The 27,726-nt window shown below is 42.7% G+C and overlaps 1 protein-coding gene across 1 annotated transcript in view; it reads left to right on the top strand.

Moving 5' to 3' along the window:
• LOC124620244 (cytochrome P450 4C1-like) overlaps positions 1-27,726 on the top strand; it is a 144,240-nt gene that overhangs the window by 14,516 nt on the left and 101,998 nt on the right. Inside the window, exon 2 of the mRNA XM_047146911.1 lies at positions 12,164-12,365. Within this exon, the coding sequence (XP_047002867.1) occupies positions 12,164-12,365 (202 nt within the window). The remainder of the gene's footprint in view (positions 1-12,163; positions 12,366-27,726) is intronic.

Genomic DNA, 27,726 nt, shown 5'->3' on the forward strand with positions numbered 1-27,726 from the left:
ATCCACAATATACAAGCCCAACGAAATCCGACTGCTGTACATTTACAACATGACTTCCAATCATTAACTCACAAGAATGGCCCTGAATTGCAATAAAACCTAATAATGATACAAATCCAAAAAATATGAAATTAAAAAAATATAAAACTACCCCCAACTCTGTTAATTGCCTAAACTCATTTCAGTCATGATTCCCGATAGTGGAAACCGCATTTTTTTATAAGTCACTTACCTCATAGAAAATGTACATAACACGAACTACAACAATTACAGCCAGCTAAATAAAAAGGTTCTAACTACTATATACTCTAACTACTAGGTGGCATATGGTTAGCAAAAGAAAGATTTTGTTGAAGAGCAAAAAATGTATTTAGGAAATTTTACCTTATTCATATGACATCCAGTTCCATAAATTATATAGTTATCAGTAATTCCACTACCAAACATTAGCCGGCCGCGGTGGTCTAGCGGTTCTAGGCGCTCAGTCCGGAACCGCGCGACCGCTACGGTCGGAGGTTCGAATCCTGCCTCGGGCATGGATGTGTGTGATGTCCTTAGGTTAGTTAGGTTCAAGTAGTTCTAAGTTCTAGGGGACTAATGACCTCAGAAGTTGAGTCCCATAATGCTCAGAGCCATTTGAACCATTATTTTGAACCAAACATTATCAACTATACATCCATTATCACACCTTTCCTTGCATGTTTTCTTACAAGAAATTTCATCTCACTTTGCATTGCATATCCTACAATACAGAGTCTACACTAAGAAAAACATTTCCGTAGACATCTATCCACTCGCTAACAACTAGTCCGTCCAACCACAGAATCTCCTGCTGAGGGCGCACAACACTGACAGCGATATAAACGCAGTCTATAGCGCTGCCAACATACAGACAGGATACTTACACAGAGCCTAGAGCTGAGCGTGAAGTTATCGCCAACTCAGCTCACTGCAGTCACAGCCCGTATCCATACTAAAAACTGTGGAAAATTGCACTACACAGACAAAGGATGTAACCTACCCCTCACTTATCGACCTTAATGACAGTGAAAAATTAAACCGCGTGTACCTAATGGAAATTTGGGAAAAGCAATCGTCACCGAAGTTAATCTGTCGGTAAAGAGGGAGGAAAGGGTTACATCTAAATGAAAGGAAAAATGCAAATGAAACTGGTGGAAATTAATTTTAAAAAAAGGGTAAAGTTAATAAAGAAAGTAAATGTGCGGCCGTTACGTCAACAATTAACTAGCGGTAATTAGATATTTGAGATTTGGGGGAAATTACGGTCGCCAGTCCTATGGACAATTACTATAGTAACTGAAAAAGAAAGGTTATTACACATATAATTAGCACTAGAAGCGTGGCAACTAAAGGTTGACACGTGTAGTGTGAAAACTGAAAGTTTGTCAGAAGTAACAAATTTCGCTACACTCTGGCTTAATTTAGCAAAAGAAGTAACAAAACCGGAAAATCGAAAGTTAATTTAGTGACTGAAGTTAATAGTGAGCTTTCTTTCTGAAGCACATCGAAATTCAGTAAAATACGGTTAGTCTTGGACTACCTCAACAATCATTTCAAAAGCTACTTGAATCTACGCAATTTAGAAATAAGAGATTTAACTTTGAACTTGAATTAAATGATTCTGAACAATTAACAATAGTAAAATTTAGTACGTACCAAGCTGAGCTGCAGTCACAGGTAAGCTAAAATATGGTAACAAAACTCGCACTCTTAATTTGTGCTTGTGTAATCTAAATATTGTAGCCAGCTATGAATACTTTAACTGAACTTTGAATTTAAAGCAGTGAAATGGAATATTACTTTAATGCTGGCGTATGAATTTCAACGACACTCGGGTTCATTCCGGAAAAGGAAGGGACCCTGCTTGGTAATGCAATTGGGACAATGAGCAACAAACGTTCATGCTAAGTTGCTGTAATTTTGTGATTTGAACAGTTTTAAAAGCTGAGGTCTGCCATACAGTTCTAAAACTTTACTTGCTTTCAGTCTTCCTTGTTGGTTGATTGAAGGTTTGAAGCCGTCGATCGAGGAGGTGGCGACAGTCACTCATTGTCGGCCGTCGCTGTTGCAGAAGCTGGATGTTGGCGCGCCTTCTTCTCGACACTGTCACCAGGCGAAACGGGCTCTTGATGTGCGCCAGCTAATGCTTCCCGTCCGCGACACCATGTCAGAAACTATCATAGCAAGTCGAGCGCAATTACATGCTGCCAAACCCCGAACGCGCGACAACTCGAGGGAGCGTCATACAACACACCTGCTCCACTGCAGTACTCCCGCCAGACCCCCTCTGCCCGCGCTCCACGCGGCAGAGTTCCCACTACCAAAGATCCTAAACACTTTGGTTCTCCACACGACCTATCAATGTATTTGTTCGATAGCATAGTTTTCCCTAGGCAAGATCCAGCGTAAAAATACAAATAACATTTACAAAACAACCAATTATACATCGACATAAATGCATATATATATATATATATATATATATATATATATATATATATATATATTATTCACGTTTGGGCCCTACTGGACCACACGAAGTACAATCACGGGGCATTCAGTTATTTTCTTTTAGACTTTCTCTCTGCCCAAATTGTTTTCATTCTCTCGGAATGAGCTCTTTTCCTTTCATCAGACCATGCGGTTCCAGTTTTCTTTGGTTTTTCAGCTTGACCAACTACCCAGTCATGAATTTTTTGCCCAAATAATTTTCTGTCTTGAATATATATATATATATATATATATATATATATATATATATATATATATATATATATATAAATAGTAAAACAATTACAATATATAAAGAAACAGAAACGTCATATCTTCAGGTAACAAAATAAGGAAAAAAATTTATAGTACAATAGATGGAAATAGAAGGATATGCATTTCCGGCGTTACAAGGACTATCGATACCCACTGCAGAACTCTACTGTAGACACTGACGTAAACGCAAGAACTGTGACTAATAGAATAACTTAACGCACAAAGATTCAAAAAGCTAACTACCAAAGCACACAGGTGAGACTAGATAATTCGTTTCTCGTTAGCAACTTGTAAAATGTCTTGAAATCAGAACACTTTCCGACACTAATGAGAAGCGTTTATGCAGGAGATGCCCTGCGCTGGCAGGCGCGATGTGGTTTGTGTGGACGCGCTGAAGGCTGACTGATCGCCAACGGACAAGAGCTGCCTGCCTCAAACCAATAGCGCTTGTGTTGCGAGAATGCACGTGCCGTGTGGAGTTCCCCGACGTGACTGAGTACCCCAAAATTATTCATGTGCGCGCAGCTGCCAATACCGAACAATCCGCGCTCCCAACACTGCGCTACTGGGGTGAATCGAGTTCCAGAAATTACACATATGCGGGCAGGCTGCTTTCCATCGAATAGTGCAGTCGTACTTTCTTCGTCGCAGGACGTGTGGAGAAGATGGAATATGTGATAGGTGCAAGATGATGGAAGAAGAACGCTAGTGGCATGATTCGAGTTACCAAAACAACGCATAGACAAGCTGACGGAAGGAGAATGCTGTTGGCGTGATTCGAGTTCCCGAAATTACGCAAGTGCAGGATGGTTCCTTTTGTATCACCGCATCGTCGTACTTTCTTTACAGGATCAGACCTGTTAGGACACACACACGTGGGTAGATTAGTGATATGCTCAAGCTGGCAGTTGCGTTATCACCATTATTCTACAGTCGCGGAGCTTGATGTACTGCTGCTCGGAGGATGACGACGAAATCTGAGCTTACGCAGTTTTTATTTATTTTAAATGCAGTTACGTACTAACATTGCTGTGAGAGAATAAAATTTGTATTTTAATATAGGAGTCGTTCCTTATGCAAACTCAACAGCATTGGCAGTGCAGCCATATATGTGAAGCATCTCGCAGACGTTTCGATGCTGTCTATAAATCAAAAGTTTCCGGTAATCAAGGCTAGGAAAGTAACTATGCCTTATGGAGAGGCGATACAGGTGCAGCTACAAGTTGAACAGATGTTTCCTCTATCGAGATTTTCGGAGCTGAGTGCAGAGAATTTACAGTTGTTAAACAGTGGTACCATGTTTTCTTTTTTTTGCGCCGAATGATACAGTTGACTTTACAACTGAATTGTTATGTATTTATTTGTTTCTCCCAGTTTACTGAGTGTATAACTATATTCCTAACATGATAGATGTTTGAGTCAAATATTGCACTTTTCTCCTGAACCAATAGTCGCATTATTCGAAGTGGGCACACATTGTAACATTGTTAACATTTAACGTAAATGATAATGCGTCTGCTACTGAAGTCAAAGAGCGTAGTTACAAGGCACACCAACAACACAGTGAGAGAATTTTGTATTTCAAGGCAGCTCCTCATCCGTTTGTGTTTACATACTGACTGCTGCATCTAGCAGGACTGCTCCAAAATAAAATATGTATTACAGAAGGAACGGCAAAAAATTCTACATATAAATTTTATTGTAACAAAGCATTACATTTAATTTTTCAACATCAACAACAAGGTTCATTTTTTTGCTTATTAGCTTCAAGATATAAATTTCGACATAAAAACAAATTGCATTTCTCTCACTGTTTACTAGCACTGTCCATTCTGCACATTGATGTCATCTGCGAAATCTCGAAAATGACAGTCATATCACCATTTCGCCAACAGCTTTAGTACATTAGACTTTAAACCCTAATCGTCTTTCTTCGTTTTCCAACGACTTTGCATTTAACTCTCCAGTTACTGTTTCATAATTATCAATAGCCATTCTCCACTGGGGTGCGAAAAATGAGAGGTAACCCCTGTTCTCAATATTATGCACGCCATATTATGATAATAAGACTTTAATCCACATAACTTTCTCCAAAGCCTTCAGGAACACTCGAGACTCACGTGGAACCACTGATGGGGCACCAGTTGAGACCATACTACGAGGGTCACTCCAAAAGAAATGCACACTATTTTTTAAAATCCATCTTTTATCCTACATGTTTGAAAGTTTTACAGTGTGTAGATACAGCCTTTAGGAACAATATTTTCATTTCTCCACATAATTTCCATCCCTCTCAACTGCCTTACGCCATCTTGGAACCAGCGCCTGTATACCCTCACAGTAAAATTATGGACCAACCTGTTGGAGCCACTGTTTGGCAGTGTGCACAAGGGTGTCATAATCTTCAAACCTTGTTCCACGAAGAGAGTCTTTCAGTTTCCCAAAGAGATGATAGTCACATGAAGCCAGGTCAGGACTGTAAGGTGGGTGTTTCAGTGTTGTCTATCCGAGTTTTGTGATCGCTTCCATGGTTTTTTGACTGACATGTGGCCATGCTTTGTAGTGCAACAGCAAAACATCCTGCTTTTGCCGATGTGGTCGAACACGACTCAGTCGAGCTGAAGTTTCTTCAGTGTCGTCACATATGCATCAGAATTTATGGTGGTTCCACTTGACATGATGTCCACAAGCAAGAGTCCTTCGGAATTTAAAGACACCGTAGCCATAACTTTTCCAGCAGAAGGTGTGGTTTTGAATTTTTTTCCTTGGGTGAATTTGCATGATGGCACTCCATTGATTGCCTCTTCGTCTCTGGTGAAAAATGTGGAGCCATGTTTCATCACCTGTCACAATTCTTCCAAGAAATTCAGCTCTACTATTCTCGTACTTTTCCAAAATTCGCGACATTCCGTTTTTCTTGTTTCTTTGTGAGCCACTGTCAACATCCTGGGAAACTACCTGGCAAAAACCTTTTTTAACGCCATCACTTTCAGTATTCTGCAAACACTTCCTTCCCCTATCCCAGCGTAGCGTGACAATTCGTTCACTGTGATGCGTCTGTCAGCAGTCACAAAGTCGATAACTCTGTGCACATTGCGAGGACAGTCCTCAATATTGGCGTGCCTGCTTTCATCACGTAACCTGCTTGCCCACCGACTAACTGTATTCGATCGACAGCAGCATCTCCATACACCTTTTTCAACCTCCTGTGGATCTTTCCCACTGTCTCGTTTTCTAGCACAGGAATTCTATGACACCACGTTACTTCTGACGAATGTCAAGTGTAGCAACCATCTTGAAGACATGCTGTGACGGCACCACTCACGGGAACAAGTTGAACTGAGTTTGAAAACAAGCGGGAAGGATGTATCTACACGCTGTAAAACTATCACACATGCTGAATGAAAGCTGTATTTTTACAAAAATAGTGTGCATTTCTTTTGGAGTGACCCTCATATGCTGGTGGTCATTTTCCATCAGCCATTTAGCTGAAGTTATATCCAACTTCTGCTACGGTGTCGTCCACTGTGGGATGAAACCACGTGAGGCAATCACTCTACTTCGCATACCGCCCAACATCCAAGTTTCTCTGGGTTAAACCCAGTTGTCTGTGGTGCTGAGTCACTGGTAGTCAAAGTGCACTTCGTACAGGGTTTTGCGTGAGAAGTGTATTAATGCCGCATTCCTTAGCATTAAAGAGGTTTCGGGGAAAAAAGCGATGAGCAATCTCAAAAAACTCTCTTCCTAAACATCAGACACCGATAGCAGCGGCGTTTGCGTAGAGTTGTCCTTACTAACAGATATGCAACACTACGTGAAATAATCGCAGAAATCAATGTGAGATGTACAATGGAAGTATCGTTTAGGACAGTGCAGTGAAAAGTGGCGTCAATGTACTGTCGCAGTAAACGACCGAGACCAGAGACTTTGCTAACATCACGATGTCGCCTGCAGTGCCTCTTCTGATCTGGTGACCATATCGTTTGGACCCTATACGACTGGTAAGTGCAATCTGGTCAGATTAGTCCCGATTTCAGTTGGTAAGAGCTGATAGTGGGATTAGACCCCTAAAGCCATGGACGCAATTGTCAACAAGGGACTGTGGAACCTGGTGGTGGTTCCACGATAGTGTGATCTATTTTTAAATGGAATGGACTGGGTCCTCTGGTCCAGCTGAACCGACCGTTGACTGGAAATGATTATGTTAGGTTACTTGGAAACCGATTGCAGCTATTAATGTAATTCGTGTTCCCAAACACGTCACCAGGCAACAACTGTTCACAGTTGGTTTGAAAAACATTCTGAACAATTCGAATGAATGATTTGGCCGCTCGGATCGCTCCATTTATGGACCATAATCGAGAGGTCAGTTTGTACACAAAATCCTTTACTGGGAACTGTTTCGCAATTATTGACGACTGTAGAGGCAGCATGGCTCAGTATTTTCGCAGAGGACTTCCAGCGACTTGTTGAGTCCATGCCACGTCCAGCTGCTTCTCTACGCCATGGAAAAGGTGGCCTGACACGTTATTTGGAGGTGCACCATGTCTTTTGGGCAACTGCCTTGCCGCAGTGGATACACCGGTTCCCATGAGACCACCGAAGTTAAGCGCTGTTGGGCGTGGCCGGCACTTGGATGGGTGACAATCCTGCCGCCATGCGCTGTTACCATTTTTCGGGGTGCGCTCAGCCTCGTGATGCCAATTGAGGAGCTACTCGACCGAATAGTAGCGGCTTCGGTCAAGAATACCATCATAACGACCGGGAGAGCGGTGTGCTGACCCCACGTCCCTCCTATCCGCATCCTCCTCGCAGGATAACACGGCGGTCGGATGGTTCCGGTAGGCCACTCGTGGCCATGTCTTTTGTCTATTCAGATGTTTGGGACTCGGAGAAGTCTCTGGGTCCATATAGTTTCATCCGATAAATTCGTTTCATGGGCAATAATGCAAATAAATTGTCCAGTTACAGGCCCCGCAAAAACATACCGTGACGTAGTCAAGCGTTCAGTGTATCACGTGGACAGTAAACATAATAATTGCCCCGTTGCAGGGTTCCAGATGATCAACAACATCAGAAAAGTAAAAGTTCCGTGTGTTTTGGCGACACAACTACTGGTAAATTATAAAGGCAAATATTTCAGTGCTGCGAAATGAACATGAAAGGATCGAATTACTAGCAAGAGCAACTATGCGTAGCTTGTTGATATGTTGTGCACCAAGAAAACGTATTAGTCTTCTCATCAGAAAACGAAACACCGAATGTGGTTTATAAGACTACATTTTAAATAAGTTCGGTTCACAAATGAGAGCATTAATTGCACATTTTTTTCCAATTTAGAAAACAAATGAAAGCAATTACCAAGTGAAACGAGTCTTTTCAACTAGTTGTTAACTACTGCTACTCGTTTATCTTGGTTGACCTCCTTGTATAGCTTGATGGTCAGCGCTCCGGATAGCGAGAATGCGAGGTGAGCCAGGTTCGAATCGATTAACAACCTTTGGTGTGGTTCACCGGCCAGGTAGAGGGGTGATTTTTAGACGGTTTCCCACCCTCCGTTAGCCAACTGTTGAAGTTTTCCCCAACTTCTGCCTCAGAAAATAAAGAAGTGCAAACAGTTAAAATACGGTAATACACAGATCAAAGTTTCCACGATGCACAGATGGATGCCGCGCAGGAATTCCCTCCCAACGACTGTGTAGACAAAATGAGCATCCCACCACAACGGTCCTCATGCGACGGAGAAATTATGAAAGGGGCTATTCACGTCTAGGGAATCATTTGCACACTCTGAGACAAAATAAAAAAAAGGATGCACCACGAACGATTTATCCGAATGGGACGGAAATCGGTAGATGTGGTGTGCTTGTACAGACAAACAGATGATTAAAATTTCAGAACATTTCGATGATTTAATCAGGAGAAAAAGTTTCACAAATTGAGCAAGACAGTGACGCATTGGGCAAACTCTGGCCCTTGTGGAGGTAGTTATTCGATTTGGCATTGGTTAATGGTGTGTCTGAATGTTCTCCTGACGGAAATCTTACTAAATTCCGTGCAATTGGCGCATTAGATCTTTAAAATCGAGTGATGGTTGAAGAGTCCTGACCGTAATGCTCCAAACACTCAATTGGGGAGAGATCCGGAGACATTCCTGGTCAAGGTAGTTTTGCAAAGCACGAAGACGTGGAGTAGAAACTCCTGCCATGTGCGGGCGTGCATTATCTTGCTGAAATGTAAGCCTAGGATGGCTTGCCATGAAGGACAACAAAACGGGGCGTAGAATATCCTCGACGTACCAATGTGTTGTAAATGTGCAGCAGGTGACAACCAAAGGGTTCCTGGTACGAAACGAAATTGCGCCCGAGGCCATCACTCCTGGATGTAGTGCCGCCGTATGGCGGGTGACAGACAGGTCGGTGTCCCACTGCTGTCTGCGCCTCTGCGGATACGTCTTCACTGCTGGTCGACGTTCTGTTCTAACAGGGAGTAGTCAATGAAGGCATTCGAGATTCCAGGCTGAAGACGTGTCACGAGACGCCCAGACAACAGTGGTATTGTCGCCCGCCATAAGATCCGACAACAGGGGCTGATAGTCTGGAGTGATATTTCATTTCGTAGCAGGAGCCCATTCGTGCCATGTGCTGCACTCTTACAGCACAGAAGTACCTCAACGATATCGTACGCCTCACTTTGTTACCCTTCTTGGCATGTCATCCTGGTCTTACAGTTCAGCGAGATAATGCCTGCTCGCATTATCGACAGTTTCTTCTGCTTGTCTTCGTGTTTGCCAAATCTTGGCCAGCAAGGACGGCGGATCTCTCTCCATCAACTAGAGAACGTCTGGAGCATTATGGGCGGGGCCTTCCAACCATCTCTGGATTCTGATGATCTAGAATGCGGCACAATATTTGTCACGAGGACATCCGGCAACTTCGTCAGTCAATGCAAAGCCGAATAACGGCTTGCATAAGGCCCAGAGATGAAACGAGGCGCTATTGGCTTGCTCAATTTGTCTAGTTCTTTTTCCTGAACAAATCATGCAATTTTTCTGACATTGTTTCTCTGTACATGTACATCACATCTACTGATTTCCCTCCATTTCGGACAATTCAGTTATGGTGAGTCTTTTTTCTTTTTCTGTAGTTGACTTAAAGTGAATCTTTTGCGTTTCGTTTATCATAATCGACGTTTTTCTAAAGCTTGAATCTGTGCCAAGAGAAGATCTTAAGATGTACCATCGACACCATCGCTTACAGGTATCACATGCAATGGATAAATGGAGGACAGAAATTTTTGTACACCAAAAGGAATCGGTAGAAAAAAACTTCAATGAGAAGCTACATAATGTATCGACTAATTTCTTCGAATGTTTCCCTTGCGTATAATAACTACGGTGAGTCCATAAATATTTTCATTCCGTTAAACATTCGTCTCAGCATCTGTCACAACGCAGTACAGAAACAGAATGCAAAGCAAAATTGCTAATTTAAATAGCCATTATTGTCCATAGTAAATGACAGTTTAATGTAAATTATTTATTTATGTATCGTAACCTGACGAGATTAGCGCTTTAAGGTGCTCTCTTACATCTGACCAGAAACAACCGATATTGAAAATATTACATAACGTTCTCAGTTTCTGTTAATGTTTGTGGTTCAGTCATGTGTAACTAACAGATTATTGTAACAATAACAGTTACTAACACCACCACCACCACCACCACCACCACTACTACTACTAATAATAATAATAACAATAATATCCACAAATGATATCCACAGATGATATGGCCTTGCTTGCTGAAACAATGGACTAAGCACGGGAGCAAATCCTTGAACTAAAGAAACAAGCAGCTAAAATAGGTGTTCACATCTCCTTTGAAAAAACTAAGACATCGATAAACATCAAGCACTCATGTAACTGCCTCAAAGTTCAGGAACAGAAGATTGAAATAGTAAAAGAATTCAAATATCTCGGAGAATCGATTAGTTGGAATGCTGGGGAAAGCAAAGCAAAGGAATCCAGAAAAAATAAACTTGAATTGGCCTTCCAACTAACAAAAAAATACATAAAACAAAAAATCCCTTTCATAGGGGTCCAAAATTACACATTACAAGGCAGTGATTAAGCCAGAAGCACTGTATGCAGCAGAAACACTAAACATGAATTTCAAAGGCCAAATGGAGAAACTTGAGCTAAAGTAAAGAAAAATTTTAAGAAAAATCATAGGGCCAAAATTTCAAGACAATAAGATTATATGCATCAGAAATGAGACTCTCTACAAGAAAATTGAAAAACTTTCAGATACTACGCGAAAAAGGAGAATAAATTTTTATGGTCATCTTCTCAGAAGAAATTCCAAATCTTTGACTTTTTCCGTAACCGCAAAATGAAACGCAACTGGTTTAAAGAAACTGAGAAGGACCTAGTAGAATTAAAGATTTCAGAAAATTCACTTATTGATCGAACAGCAAAATTAATTACTAACGATGAAAACATAAGGTTCCAAGACAAATCTACACAAAAGTCCAAACCCTTCATCTCGAAAGAAGAGACGAAAAGAAGATCAGAAAGAATGAAGAAATACTGGACCCTAAGAAAAGAACAATGCACAAAGAAATGATTGATCCAGCGTACCCCAAAGAGGGTGAAACGAAAGAAGAAGAATATCCACAAAAACAGAACAGCTGTGACGGTACCAAAACTCTCTGGCAAGCAAATCTGTCGCAAACTCTTTGACCCAGGTTATGATCTTACGTTAAGAAACAAAGTGTGTGGATTTCTGCGTGTGTGTCAAATTTTCCATAATGAAAGACGCATAATACCTGTAACAAGAACTTGGATCCAATTAGCTCCTGAAAATGGAAATACATTTTACACCTGCGACATGCTGTGCATGAAAAACAATTTAACTGGTCCAGTGGTTTTCTTTTTACGTAAATTATTTACATCGTTGATGAACTGTTGCCGGCCGAAGTGGCCGTGCGGTTAAAGGCGCTGCAGTCTGGAACCGCAAGACCGCTACGGTCGCAGGTTCGAATCCTGCCTCGGGCATGGATGTTTGTGACGTCCTTAGGTTAGTTAGGTTTAACTAATTCTAAGTTCTAGGGGACTAATGACCTCAGAAGTTGAGTCCCATAGTGCTCAGAGCCATTTGAACCATTTGATGAACTGTTCACGTATAGATATGTTGTCTACTAGTCTTCTGTTATCCTGTGCAAATCTGCGGGTTAGAGGAACACTAGCAATCAGGTTACTAGTGGTAATTAACATTTCCAAGTTGTTATTTGTGTCTGCTGGGTATGGTCGACAACGATGCATTACAGTTCGCCAATTCACTTTGATTCCTTATTTGCAGAACACCGTGTTGCAGGTTGTACTTGGGCCCGAAGCTGCTGATCGTGCTGACACAGCCGGAAGACGTGCAGAAGGTGCAGGTGACCAGCAAACCGCAAGTACGCGATCCGCACGCCGCACAGTTCTTACGCACGTTCATGGGAGAAGGGCTGCTCTGCGTCAACGGCGACAAGTGGAAAAGGCACAGAAAGAAAATCGAACCGGCCTTTCATACAGAAGTAAGTCAGATTCGGCGACGGATTCTTTTATCCAAAAACAAATATAGTAATGCTAAGTCTTCTCACCCGTGATTACTTGGTCGGGAAGTCCAGCAGCGTGAGGGCACCTGTGCCTTGTCACACTGAATATCCTCTCCTCGCCAACCTGGCGATGCGCATGTTGAGACAGCTGTTTTCTTATTGTGGTCGTAGCTGCTGGTTCAGTTGGGCTCAAGTCGGCTACTTCGAATTATTCCGTAAGCTGAAGCCAGTCTGGGCGAAGTCTCAGATGAGTATCGGACTCAGTAAGAGTACATATACGATACTGAGTAAAGTGAAATATCCATTCACCAATCACCATTCACTAGTTTATGAAAGACGCATTTGTACAGTTACACCATCAGTTGAAGTTGCTACGAGTTTCGATCATTTACATGGATCATTTAATGGAACTGGTCAAACAATTCGTTGTTGCTTTGTCCTTTCTGATGAACTACAAATTTTTGCCTTAATTTTAAACTACAGATCCGAGTATCAGTATTGTTGCTACGTATCATTAATAACCTCTGATGTTTGCATCAGGAAATGAACTGCCGTAGTGCTTTTTTGTTCTTTAGATTTCCCGCTTTACGCGAGCGTCTCCTTAACCATCTCGGCTATCCTTACCGTCCCTCCAGGACCGATTCGAACTTCACCGCCCCATAGTTCTCACATACAAACCGGGCGATTCCCGCACAGGGACAGATATTGTTTTGCTCTTGAGACTACCCTGCTTTGACAGTAGGGCAGTGTCTGTATTTTATAGTGTGTCTGTAGTTCGATGCAATGTTCCTTCGGACGTGCGTGCATGTGCAAAGGAACATTCTATCGAAATACAGAGACACTGTAAAATTCATACATTGGCCTAGTAAAGCACATATAAATATTCAGATAACTCACCGGTTTGCTGCCGGGAGACGTCGTCGACCACCGCCGATATTTCGACAGGAGCACACCCTGCTGTTCTCAAGGCCCAACTGCAAGGAAGAAGCAAGGTGCAAGGGAATTTAATACCTCGGTTCACAGAGGAGAAACAAGGAAGATACCACACACAGAACAAGTAACCGTAGAGTCAACACACAATCAAAGAGAACCAACATCAGAAATATCGATAGTGACTATTAATCAACAGGTGAGGTAGCACTAAATCTGCCCCTTTGTTTTTTGATGAGAAACAGCGCCGGATTCCAAGCAGCATTTAAACAAAATCCACCATCTCTGTTTATAAGGTTGTCTGATAGTTTGATTCCAACAGCTTCCTTAATAACACTATCCCAATAGTGTCTCCGTGTTGTTGTATTCTATAGGATGACCGGTGTCAAGGCAATGTTCTGAAATAGCGGATTTTCTCGGCTGATGTAAGCGTGTGTGACGCTTATGTTCAAAACACCGGTCTTCCACAGTCCTGATTGTCTGACCAATGTATGACGTGCCATAACTGCAAGCTGCAAGTAATACGATAGACGCCAGCCTTACGCAAACCAAGATCAACCTTTACGGACGCCAACAGGGCCTTAATTTTAGAAGATGGTCGAAAAACACATTTCACATCATATTACCGCAAAGTACGGCCAATCCTGTTGGAAATGCTGCCTGCGTAAGACAAAAAGGCCGTAGACTTAGGTGCCACTTCGTTGCTATCGTTACTCACCCGTTGCACACAAGGCCGATAGCGCAACGCACGTTTGATCTGCCTCTCATTATAACTATTCTGACGAAAGGTGACTTCGAGATGTGGTAGTCAGCTGCCAAACTTTCAGGGTCTGAGATAATGTGGGCCCTGTGAACCAAGGTACGAAGTACTCCTTCGCGCTGAGCTGGATGGTGACAACTATCAGCTCGCAGATACAATTCAGTGTGAGTAGGCTTCCTATAAACAGAATGTCCCTACGTACCATCAATCTTCCTTCTGACCAACACATCAAGGAAGGTCGACGACGTCATCCGGCAGAAAACCCGTGAGTTATATGAACATTCAATTCGCCGGGAAAAGTTAAGGTCTCACATATAAATCTGTCTGTCGGACATGCTTGCATGTGCTAAGGAACATTGCATCGAACTATAGAGACACTGTAAAATACAGGAAATTCCCTAGTGAAGCATGTATAAATTTGTCTGTCGGGAAACATAAGCAGCCGTGGAGCACACCACTTCGTTAAAATTTTGTGGCCACTGCCCACCACGAGACTAAAAACTGTCTGACGGGGCTGCGCGCACGTGAGACAGGGTTGCTGTTCTAGCCAATTTTATGAACTTTTATCTGACAAAATTCTGATTTTAGAGGGGAAAACCATTTTAGCAACTTCTGGTGACTTTTTAGGGGGTCAAACAGGCACAGTGTTTCTGAGTTTAGAAATTAATGACGTGTGACTAACCAAATATAACTAAATAAAATGTAATTATTGCACTTGTGCGGTTATCCGAATTTCTTCTTCCGATACTAATAACTTCAATCCTAGAATCAAATGAAACGGGAATCGCCGGTACCAGGAACATTCTGTCTAAGAGTACCGAAACTGTGTGGGCCAAAATAATACAACCCTTTGACACCTGCAGTGACGATAGCACTCCAAGCGGCTGGACTGTAGTGACAGATGTGTGGCGTCAGATAAGCCGAGAAAGAGCTTGGGGCTGCTCTGGAACTTCAGTGTCGGCGCTAACTGGAAAATGTATTTAAAGGTGTATTCCGTTTCATATTAATTTCAACGAATAATAATAAAGTTCTCAGATCAACATGTGCCGCTATTAGTAGCAAAGGCACAATCCTACTCTCAAAATTCCTCTTAGACCAGAAATAAATTATAACTGACGTGTTTAAATGTAACAGGAACTGATTCCTAGTATATCCACGTACCTAGCACGCATTTCGTCATGAGTTGCGCTGATTATAGTTTCGAGAGTTTCTTTGCTGATTTTAGACTCATCTGAACATTCACAACTAGACAACTTTTACACTCATGAAAATTAGCTGCCACTTCTTCTTCTAAAAGTTGAGCATTCGATGGAATTCATGTCGGGCAATGTGTGTAGGCAAACCAAATTGTTCAAATGGCTCGAAGCACTATGGGACAACATCTGAGGTCATCAGTCCCTTAGACTTAGACCTACTTAAACCTAACTAACCTAAGGACATCACACACATCCATGTCCGACGCAGGATTCGAACCTACGACCGTAGCGGTCTCGCAGTTCCAGACTGAAGCGCCTAGAACCGTTCTGCCACGGCGGCCGGCTCAAGATAAAAGGACATTAATGATAATATTCGCTGAAGACTCTGCTATTCTCAGTGAAAGTGAAGAAGAATCGTAGGATCTGCTGAATGGAATGAACAATCTAATGAATACAGACTATGGACGGAGAGCAAGTGGAAGAAAGACCAAAGTAATGAGAAGTAGCAAACATAAGAACAAGGAGAAACTCAACATTAGGACTGATGCTCACGAAGTAGTTGAAATTAAGGAATTCTGGTACCTAGGCAGCAAATAAGTCATGTCAGATGGAACGAGGAGGATGTAAAAAGCAGACTATCACTTGCAAACTGGGCATTCCTGGCCAAGAGAAGTCGACTAATATCAAACAAAGGCCTTAAGTTGAGGGAGAAATTTCGGAGAATGTACGTTTTGGAGCACATCATTGTATGGTTGTGAGACATAGACTGTGGGAAAACTGGGTGGTGATATAGAAGAATGTTGAAAATTAGATGGACTGATAAGGTAAGAAATGAGGAGGCTCTTCGCAGGATCGGGGAGGAAAGGGATATGTGGAAAACACCGATAGAAGAAGGGACAGGATGATAGGACATCTGTTAAGACATGAGGGAATGACTTCCATGGTACTAGAAGGAGCTGTAGAGGGAAAAACTGTAGAGAAGCAGATTTGCGCATACAGTGCGATGCGCGCCGCTTTTCCGGTTAATCTGGTTTGTTTCCAATGCTAACGCTAAGAATACAAATGTCCAACTTTAGTGAAACCATCATCCTTAGAAAAAAAGTAAGGTAAGTGATGAATGTCTTGTGTACAATGAAGAATCGACGTTTTCTGAAATACAGAGTTAACTAAAGAATGCAAACTTTTTAAAAGGTGCGGCCCCCATCAGCCTGTGCTTCCATAAAGCGCCCCCAAGCTGCAACAATTACCCACTCCTGTCTAAGTAAGGTCGACATTTCCGAGTACCAGCATGGCTGTGTGGTAGAATGCTCGCCTGCCACGTAGGGGCCATGCGTTCGATTTGTGGCCGATACAAATTTTTGAACAAAAGTGCATTTCTTACAAACATTCACGCGAAGGTGAAAGTACATAAGGTTGAAAAAAAAAGCATTATGCGGAAATGGTGTGATGCTCCATCATACAGAAACAACTCTTGCATGGTCAAAGGCAGAGTATTCCGCAAGATAAGCAATTATGTTCCATCGTCAAGGCGTTGTGGAATAATAACTGTTCCAAGTAAATGGTCGCCAAGAGTCTTTGCCCACACATCGATGCTGAATCGATGCTGAGGAGACGCCTCAACCATTCCCTGAGGATCGTCTGTAGCCCACAGAAGACAATTACGCAGCTTGATGCTGCCAGTTCTGGTAAAGGCTGCTTCGTCGGAAAGGAGGACTGATGACAGAAATCCCACAACTGTGGTGATCTGGAAAGGAAACAATCGACAAAATTTTTCCCGCAGAGAGAAAGTGGCTGATGATAATCCTTCCACTCGTTGTAGGTGATAGGTATAACAGCAGTTCTCATGCAGGATACATATAATCGTACTTTGGGTTACACCATGCATGCGGGCCATTCGCATGAAGATTGTACTATTGTCATGCAAGAACTGGTTCTCCAAATCTGGTGTACGCAGAGTCCGCCACCTCTATGCACGTTCGAGTGTCACAAAGAGCTTGAAATATTGTGTGATGTGATTGGTGTGTGTGACGGTAATTGTTTCGGTTTAGCCATGCTGCTTCTCGAAGGTTTGTATTTGCTGGCCGACACAAACACCATCTGGGCTTGTTCCTGACATGAATACCCGACCATCCTGCTGCTTACAGTACATTTCGCAATCACACAGCCTGCAACACACAAGAAACAAACGGCTCTTCGGCAGAGGAACTTCCATTCGTCAGCGCCGGCTATCGTGGCGATGAAGCATTTCTGGGCACATGTCATTGAACCTTTTTTCCTGCGTTCCCAGTCAGGAATCCGTCCATGCAGTTCGTCGGTTTTATTAATATTCGTTCTGTATAGTAAAAATACAAAAATTCGATTGCCAAGTGGTCTCCTTGTAAGTGCAACAATACCGTACTATCTTCATTACGGAGACGAATAGGCTGGTAAGTGGGACGCTGGAAACGACCGCCACTGTACCTGAGTGGAGCTTCTGCCGCAGAGTAAAATCTCACAAGGCGAGAGGCTTGCCTGCAGCGAGCAGTGTGTACACACTGCGACGGCCATTTCTGCAGCAAAAGCCACGCAGCGAGCGCGTGCTAATTGGCGAGGGCTGCTAAGTGGTGGGCACGTGTGGCCCTGCCTGCACAGTGTTTACCAGAGTCCCGCCGGCCTTCACCGGCGCCTCCTGTGGACCTCGCTGCGCTCGCTAGCAGCGGGAAGAGGTCGTAGAAGGCGTCTGCCGCACAGGGGGCGCCAGATGGTCGCAGGATACACAGCCCCATCTCACCGTTTTAACTGCTTGACTCAACGAAAGAAAATTTTTCCAACTTTCGGTAAAGTCACTTCAACACCTGTTAGGTTCCTAGCTTTTGGTTCTCTGGTTGCTATACGTTTATTTATCCAGTTGTCACTATTTATTTGTGGTTCACTGTTCCTATCTGAGTTACATCTTGTTCAAATTGGTTCAAATGGCTCTGAGCACTATGGGACTTAACATCTTAGGACATCAGTCCCCTAGAACTTAGAACTAGTTAAACCTAACTAACCTAAGGACATCACACACATCCATGCCCGAGGCAGGATTCGAACCTGCGACCGTAGCAGTCGCGCGGTTCCGGACTGCGCGCCTAGAACCGCGAGACCACCGCGGCCGGCTTACATCTTGTCCTTTTGTCATCTGGTGGTAGTGAGAGGAGCTGCTGGACGCTGGAAAATGGAGTTCCAATTAGAGGAATCGGAAACATTTACGACGTATTCTTCTGTTTGAGAATTTTTTACGTGTTGCAGCCCTGTCAGCAACTGTGATAAACTGCGTCCAAAATCTGGCTCAGTTGCCAAATGTTAGTGGCCTTTACCCAGGTTTCAGCTAGAGTAATCTAGCCTTCTTCAGAAGCATAAAATAAACTGAGTCAGTTCCAATGTGGCGTCCGCGGCTAACCGACTGCTTTCCACGAAGTGGGGCCGGGACTGTTTCTCAGCTAACAAGGGAACTCCCCATCGCACCCCCGTCAGATTTAGTTATAAGCTGGCACAGTGGATAGGCCTTGAAAAACGGAACACTGATCAATCGAGAAAACTGGAAGAAGTTGTGTGGAACTATGAAAAAAATAAGCAAAATATACAAACTGAGTAGCCCATGCGCAAGATAGGCAACATTCAGGATAGTCTGAGGCCAGGAACGCCGTGGTCCCGTGGTTAGCGTGAGCAGCTGCGGAACAATAGGTCCTTGATTCAAGTCTTTCCTCAAGCGATAACTTTATTTATTTTCGCAAAGTTATGATCTGTCCGTTCGTTCATTGACGTCTCTGTTCACTGTAATCAGTTTAGTGACTGTTTTGCGACCGCACCGCAAAACCGTGCGATTAGTAGACGAAAGGACGTGCTTCTCCAATGGGAACCGAAAACATTTGTCGCAAGGTCATAGGTCAACCGATTCCTCCACAGGAAAACACGTCTGATATATTCTATACGACACTGGTGACGGCATGTGCGTCACATGACAGGAATATGTTGTCGAATGGCGAATGGGTAAAAAGATTCTTCTACCTTCTCCGATTTAGGATTTCTTGTGGATGTGATAATCACTCCCAAAAAAGTGATGAAAACGTAACGGACGGACAGATAATAATTGTCTGAGAATAAAAAATTAAAATTTTTCACTAGAGGGCAGGCTTGAACCAAGGACCTTTGGTTCCACAGCTGCTCACGCTAACCACGCGGCCTGCGCTTTCTTACTCCTTAATGTTGCATATCTTGTGCATGGGCTAATCAGTTTGTATATTTTGCTTATTTTTTCGTAGTTCCACACAACTTCTTCCTGTTTTCTTGATTGATCTGTGTTCAGTTTTTCAAAGCCTATCCACTGTGCAACTTATAACTAAATCTGAGGGGGGTGCGATGGGGAGGTTCGCTTGTAAGTATCGTAGCTTGACATGGTACCACGGTACTTTAGCTTTTTATGTTTGACTGTGTCTTATTCTAGTATGTATTAGTTTATTTTATGCTTCTTGAGAAGGCTAGATTACTCTAGCTGAAACCTGGTTAAAGACCAGTAACATTTCGCAACTGAGGCAGATTTTTGACATATTAATTTACCACAGTTTTGACGGAGCTGCAACATGTTAAAAATTCCAAAGATGATACTTAAAAAAAAATAAAAGTCGTGATAGTATAAATTTACAGTGATCGAAAAATAATTAGCCTACTCATGAGAGAACCATCAAATTGTAAAGATGCTGAAACATGTATCAACATTCCCTGCCACAAGGTAGCGTAAGTATTAGTGCGGATGGCTAATAATAACCATGTCAACGAAAAAACAAGCATGATTAAACTAAATTCTCTTCTTTCTTTGCCTTGCCGGTGAAATAAAGCCATTGCAGCAGGAGCCATCTGACTTGGAAATAAAGTTTTTAATCGAATCTAACCTAGAGTTTAAACATCAATGGATAAGTATGTTAGTATTGGTATGATACGAGATCGGTAGCTTTACCCACTGGCGGTATTCTAAAACCCTCGGTTTAGTGATATCAAAGTAATATTATCTGTGAATTAGAGATGCCTACTATGTGGTGTGTCAAGGCAGATATGAGCCTAGTTTCACAGAAAAGTTCACTCTCTGTCGGGCCGGCCGGGATGGCCGAGTGGTTCTAGGCGCTACAGTCTCGAACCGCGCAACCGCTACGGTCGCAGGTTCGAATCCTGCCTCGGGCATGGATGTGTGTGCTGTCCTTAGGTTAGTTAGGTTTAAGTAGTTCTAAGTCCTAGGGGACTGATGACCTGAGAAGTTAAGTCCCATAGTGCTCAGAGCCATTTGAATCATTTGAACTCTCTGTCGGTGATACTGGGTAATCATAAGATCTCTGAAGATGACTTCCCTGGAACAGTTAAAATATTCAGCAACAGAGAGGGCATACATCTATAGGAGAAGAATTTTAACAATTAATGTACACCAGCTATGCAGTGCAGCATGATTCTGAGTGTCAGCTAAGGTGGCAGTTATATGTCCTCTGATTCTATGAGACATTTGTAGTAGTCTGCTGGAATTTGTTCGCCAAACTCTCCTCCCATCGGAAGAAACCATAGCTCAACTCTACAATGCATGCTGTGCTTCGATGAAGGTGGAAATACGTGAAGCAGTTTTGTCGTATGTAGGCACAGAACTATTATTTAAGTTTGTTAATATACCCGATAATATGTAAATGTTCATAAATAAAATAGTTTAAGAGCTATATGTGTGTTATTTATTTCCATATAAAATTATTCATTAGTCCCTGATAATAAAAAGAAACATGCTTTGATAGTCAGCTCCTCTGATTATAGGGAGATCTATTGTGTTCTGTCGCAGTTAGCACATTCTGAGGGGATTTGCTTCGATAATTCATATATGTTTTCAGAAGTCCTATTTCAACCCAAATATCAACTATTGCAGGAAATTTTTCATGGCACTGATGAGGTAAGTTACCGGACATTCAGTAAAATCAGTGGTATTCCACCACCTGACAGTGAAATTAAATAGTGTATTCGTATTTGATGACATCATAGTGGAAACCCCGGAACTCATACACAAATATTTATGTTTTAGCTATTACATGAAAGCTGCTGTCTTTTATTTGAGTAAAACATTTTCCAGCATTCAAAAGCAGTTGGAAAGGGATAACACAAGTCTTATTACAGCATTCAAACAAGACAATATAGATTTAAAAATTATTTAACAAGATGGTATAGGAGATGACATGACATTCAGTGACTCTATTAAAACAATCCGTGAGGATTTCTGGAATCACACACGGTACAGCTTCCTCCTGATAGATAAAACTAGAAAGCTGAATGACAGTAGATGTAAATGATACTTCCAGGAATTCCTGCTTAGAAGGTGGTGCACCAGTACACAACTGTTTCAGCGTACTGTAGACCTGCGGTAGTCAATGTGGTCCCTATCGCCCGTGAGTGGCTACTTCAGCTTTCGTGATGGGCTGTAGATGGTAGAGGTTCTAAGAATATTTTCATTGGCTTTTCATAAAAGCCTCTGATTGAGACCCGCCACTCGGCTCTGTACCAGAGGTCCGCAGTCGGTCCTGTCCACTATGTTGCAATTGGTCAGCTTAGCTTTCATCTCGAAAGCAAGGCTGGCATCATTTACCACTTCTGTTAGCCGCTCAGAACCAGAGAGAATCTCTTCCAATGCAAAATGACACACATCACTGGTAATGACGTGCGTCACCACCTGCAGTTGGCTGCACTCTTTACTCTTCATGGCATCCGCAAGAACCCTTTACATGTCTTGAATGACTCCACCTGGTATGCACACGGAGTGAAAATTGGCTTTCATCCCCTTCTTGGCAGCCAGGTCCCTAGGGGGCCCCATACCTCACCTAACGCTGGAGCTCCCAAATATCAATAATCCCTCTCTGCGACTGCCCAGATCTTGCAGGGTGAGAGGTTTCCTCTGAAACAGGACAGGCGACTGCATGTGACTGAGCGACAGTGTCAGCCACAGGCAGCACATGGAAGCTGTTTGTCAGATTAACTGAGGAGGCCTTACATGCGGCCCCCTGGGAAGTGTTTCACCGCCTTCCACGACTCGAGACTATCTCCCACTCGATCACAGGTGAGGGGTCAACCTCAGTGCGAGAAATAACTGGGCTGACCATCGATAAGGGCCGATCGGAAGACTCGGACAAGCTGGACGTTTGTTGGATCCGCACGGCTGGTCCACAGCTGTAGTGCCCATCCACTGCAGCTTCAAGCTGTGTAACCAAAGTCATCACAGCCTGGAGCTGAGAGCAGTCACCACCTCGGCTCGCATCTGCACATAACAATCACATTCCCTATCCATACTAAAAACTGTGGAAAACTACACTAACAAGACAAACGGACTATCGGTACCTGCTGCAAAACTTTAATGTAGACACTGACGAAAACGCAGGAACTCTGTCTAATAAATTGGGTTAATATGCATGAATTCAAAATCCGAGCTACCGAAGCACTCAGGTGAGACTAAATAATTCGTCCTTCATTATGAGCTTGTAATATGTCACAAAATCCGTTTACTTTCCGACACAAACGAAAACGCGAGAACTTGTCTGTTAGATATTAAATTAACAAGCAAAACTCAAGAAACTAAACACACAGATGAAATTATACAATTCACTCCTAGTTAGGAACTCGTGAAAGTCACAAAATCCGTTGCTACCCTGTTGCTGTGTCTGTATCGGTTGGTCACTGCTGCCTAACTGCTGTCATGTACGCCATGTGCCGAGGTGTCCCTGATTTCAGAAACTGCTGGTACAGTGACCACCGTGCAAGGTTAGCTGAGCGGTCTAAGGCGCTGCAGTCATGGGCTGTGCGGCTGGTCCCGTCAGAGGTTCGAGTCCTCCCTCGGGCATGGGTGTGTGTGTTTGCCCTTAGGATAATTTAGGTCAGGTAGTGTGTAAGCTTAGGAACTGATGACCTTAGCAGTTAAGTCCCATAAGATTTCACACACATTTAAACAGTTTTTTGACAGTGACCAGCAAGCGAATAGTGGCGCCAAGCATGTGTCATAGAGCAATGCTATGTCAGTGTATTGCTGCAGGTGGCCCTCTTTGTGGCGACATGCCCTCCTGCCAAGGCTCATGCCATTACACTCCTCTCCTCTCTGAAAAACTTGTCCTCTGATTTCTCCTTGTAGTCATACCTGGAACTAGCTAATTCTCTACAGTTAATTTGGGACACATCACTTAGTCTTTATTAACAATCTGAATAGGAGGCTTACTGCAACATTTCAACAGTAAAGGGCCTTCTTCACAGGTGCTGTCACTATTGGTATAAGCCTGCAGGTGGAAGGTTGGTAGGGCTGGAATATATGTGACTCATGTCTTAGATACTAGCAGACAGTGTTTACTATTAGTAAAATCTTGAGTGTGACTGAAGTTGAGATTCCACATACATTGATGCTGTCGTATATATCCAAAAACTGCTCCATCAAAATTTGACCACTCTGGGTGGCGAACATTTGGTCCACAGAGGCTAGGAGTGTCGAATTCAGGTAGTTCAAATTTTCGCTAGGTAGAATTTCGAACTGGATGTCACATAGGTAGAGTATGATTTGTGTGGTGTTTAATGAGGTGGCTCCAGAAAAAATGATAGCTAGGGAGATGGTCCAAAGACGTCACAACAGAGGCCATTGATTACCAGATGCTTCTCATGCAGTTGCAATCATTGTGCGTTATTTATCTGACCCTGGTCATAACATATGAAGATAAAAGCTCTCAGATGTGCCACTGAAACGAGACAGTGTGCACCTGCCCTTTGAAAACATTCATGTGTATCAATAATCATTTCCTGAGAAAAAACATACACATTTTCTCCATGAGGAGTAAGTCGAGCTCGCCTGACCATGGGCTGTATGTACCAACTTCGTAGGGCATATTGTGACTCAGTCGGCCCAACGTTGAAATAACTCCATAGTGGAGAGTAACGCATGATACTTCCTGCCAGACATGACCAGTGGTACATCGTACACCTTCAGCTACATTAACTTATTTTGAGTCTCATGATCTTAATAAATAAATTGTCACAACAAATAACCTACTAAAAAGAAAATTTAACCTTTGATCTAAATTCCAAAGACTAAAGTACATAGGTACAACATCCATGCTCAATGACAAGCCTGCACGTTCACTTATGCACAGACAACCGATGCTATGATAGGCACACACTTCACAAAGTAATCAGCATATTGCACTACGAAACTAAACGAAACTAAACCAGAAGCACTAAGTTTCCACTGTCATCTACAACATTATATATTCCTCATAAATAGAAATCCCACCATTCACATACTGCCTAAACAGATACTTTAAGTACAACAACAGGTCTCCTTCATGTTCATTCGTAAATCTCTTGCGTAAATGAAACACCTTCTATGACCTGAATCTCAGTACTTCTTAATACAAACAAACATTAACACAGCCATAACATTTATAAGTGATCAGTAAAAAAACCAGATGAAATTCACACATATATTACGCCCTTGAGGGAAATTCTCATTTAACTTGTTAGCCCTGTGATAACTTAGAGCATGGGGATAAACTGAAGTGAAGGCAGGAATGTCCCTCTACTTTTTGCGGGTCTTATCTTCCTTCACCCCCAGCTCCCTTCCCTCTTTGAAGAAAACTAAATAAGGCATCGATTCTGAGGTCCGATGTATCTCACGTTTTACATAGTGCTATTAGCTGGTACTATGAGAGAGTTCACGTGTTGGCTGCAGAATGCAGCGAGAGCATTGGTTGCTCTCTCTAGTTCTGGCCTCTAGCTAGACATGATGCACACTCTCCTCTCATTCTCTAGATTGTTTTCAGACTTTGTTCCAAGAAAACGACATCTTACCATGTCCACCTCCACTCAGCAGCCGTCTTTCATTGTACCATGGGCATGGCCATCTGTACTCCATATTTTCAGAATATAGGAAAATGAGTTTACACAATTCTTTTATTACTAAAAAGTTCCTTTAGATGCCTACATTCTTGAAGGCCCTGGAAAAATCCGCAGATACCAGTACAGCGCTTAAGCACCTTACCCTTCCTTTTTAACGTCCGTTCCTATCGCTCCAGGAATTTCATGATTGTTCTTTTAAACTGCTGGCAAATTTCGCTCAATCTCCTCCCAGAATTCCGCACCGTTGATACATCTTCTGCAGGTGGTGGTTATATAATTCAAAGGCGAGGGCATCTTCTGACCATAATTGACCTCAGACATTGATAACCCAGCTCTTTATTGCACCTTCGAGCTACAGGCTGCTACTATATACAGTAGCAAAGTGCCCCAGTCACTATGGTGACGATTCATTTAGTAACTTTTTTCTTACAGTTGCATGCATTCATTCCGTTCTCCCATCGCTTGTGGGTGTACTGCACACACCCATATGTTACGAATCCCTAAAAGTGAGCACAAAAGTTTCATTTCTCCAGTTTTCACCACTACTAGAGCTCCTGTCTCTACCTGCTGATCTGGCATAGCAGTCACAAGTAAATAACTCTAAAAGTGATCTTTTATAGTTAACCTTCGATCGGGATAAAAGCTGAAGTAGTGAATCAAAATTTATCCCAGGGTCGGGACTGAAACGCTGATCTCCTAATTTCGAGGCAGACATGTTATCCACTACACCAACCTGGCATTGTGGGTAACAAAGCCCCATGGAATAACATAGTCCAATGCCCTTCCTAACACAATCTTCAATTCACACCTCAGCCCACCTCGACACTCAATATGTCTGCAGGTAAATGTAATTGTATCAGATCAATAGATCATTTATTCCTGAGGTGCAGGCAGGATTTCTCCATTACGTACAAAGCTTGTGTTCTGTTCCAGTATCAGAGAGCCTTGACAGACTGATGATTTAAGAAGGGCAAAATCAAGATGGGCTGAGGTGTGAACTGAAGTCTGTGTTAGGGAGGGCATTTGAATACAGTATTCGAATCAGCGGAATTTTCCAGAATACGAGGGTGGTGTAGGGGGTTGCATATCTATCTGGTAAGCAGGAGACCTGGCTTCATGTCCCGTCTTTCACAAAAATTTTAATTTATTTTTTCATCCTCTATTCTTATCGAAGATGAAGTTGAGACTCAGTACGTCTCCAGAAAAACGTGATTATGTCAGATAAATAGATCACCTCCACCTGAGGTTCAGGCACGGGTGCGATTTCAGTATTGGAGAGCTGTGTCAATATTGATCGTTTAAGATGCAGAAAATCAAAGTGGGCTGAGGTGTGAATCGAAGTTTTTGTTAGGGAAGACACTGGACTACAGTATTCTGCGCAGCTATGTTAGCCACAATACAAGGATGGCGTAGTGGTTAGCACATGTGCCTAGTCACGAGGAGATCTGTGTCCAAGTCCCAGCCTTAGCACAAATTTTAATCCATTACTTCAGCTTCTGTCCTTATTGAAAATAAAGTTGAGACAGAATACGTCTCCAGGAACATGTAATTACGTATTATAGTTACGTCATACCAGTTACTCTGTGTCCAATTGGTCCACAGATATCCATATCTATCATCTGGAACCATCTGTTGGCTCTGGCAATCCTTGCAACACAATTAGCTGATGGTTGAACTCAGCTCTCTGCACACAGGGACTGCAGTTTTTCATATATTGTTCTAAGTCTTCAGCTGTGTATTTACCATTAATAATTTTCTCCTACGTGTTTCTCAGGAAAACAGTGGCCTTCGTGGCCAAGTATGATAGACTTGTGAGTCTGCCTTAAAACTTCGTCGCATAAACTTCAGTTCTACTATATGCCATTCCATATCGAATTTGATGTGATGCTTATACAGGAAATTCAGTCCAAGTGTGGCATCATAGCTTTCGCCAACACAGGGAAATACGTCCTCTCAAACCCATAAATTTTTCTCTACCACTCAGAAGTTCATCCATGCCGAAGTGAGCGAATGAGTACTGCCGCCACACATCTCACTTAACCTCTAATTAGGTGGATTATACTTTTTCATCTCAAGTATACCTTAACTTGCTCCAGATGCCTGTGATCCCCTTCCACAAACTTCCTCCAAAGCCGGTTAAACAATGGTCCGCGACTGACTCAGCAGATAAGTATCCTGCTCTCACATTCACTGGAAATGCTGTGCAGTGGTGACATCGTTCCCTTTACCCTGTAACGCTAGAGTGTGAGCTCTAGGTTGTGATGGTCTTCCTTGTGGCTGCAGGAACCTTTGCAGACAATTTCATTCAGCATTTCCAGCTTTCGTAGACTCCAAGACACAAGGGAATTAAAGACATCATCTGTCATTGGGTAGTGATTTAAGTCAATGAGGGAAATTGAAAATTTGTGCCAGACTGGGATTTGAATCGGGTCTCCTGCTTACTAGGCTGATGCACTGACCACTGTATCATCCAGACAAAGTGATTATTGTTACTGCAAGGACTACCCCAGTAAGTGTGGCCAAGTTGAGGTTTTGGTCTGACAGGACTACC

Source organism: Schistocerca americana, chromosome 6 (assembly GCF_021461395.2).
Source record: "Schistocerca americana isolate TAMUIC-IGC-003095 chromosome 6, iqSchAmer2.1, whole genome shotgun sequence".
Taxonomy (NCBI): Eukaryota; Metazoa; Arthropoda; class Insecta; order Orthoptera; family Acrididae; genus Schistocerca; species Schistocerca americana.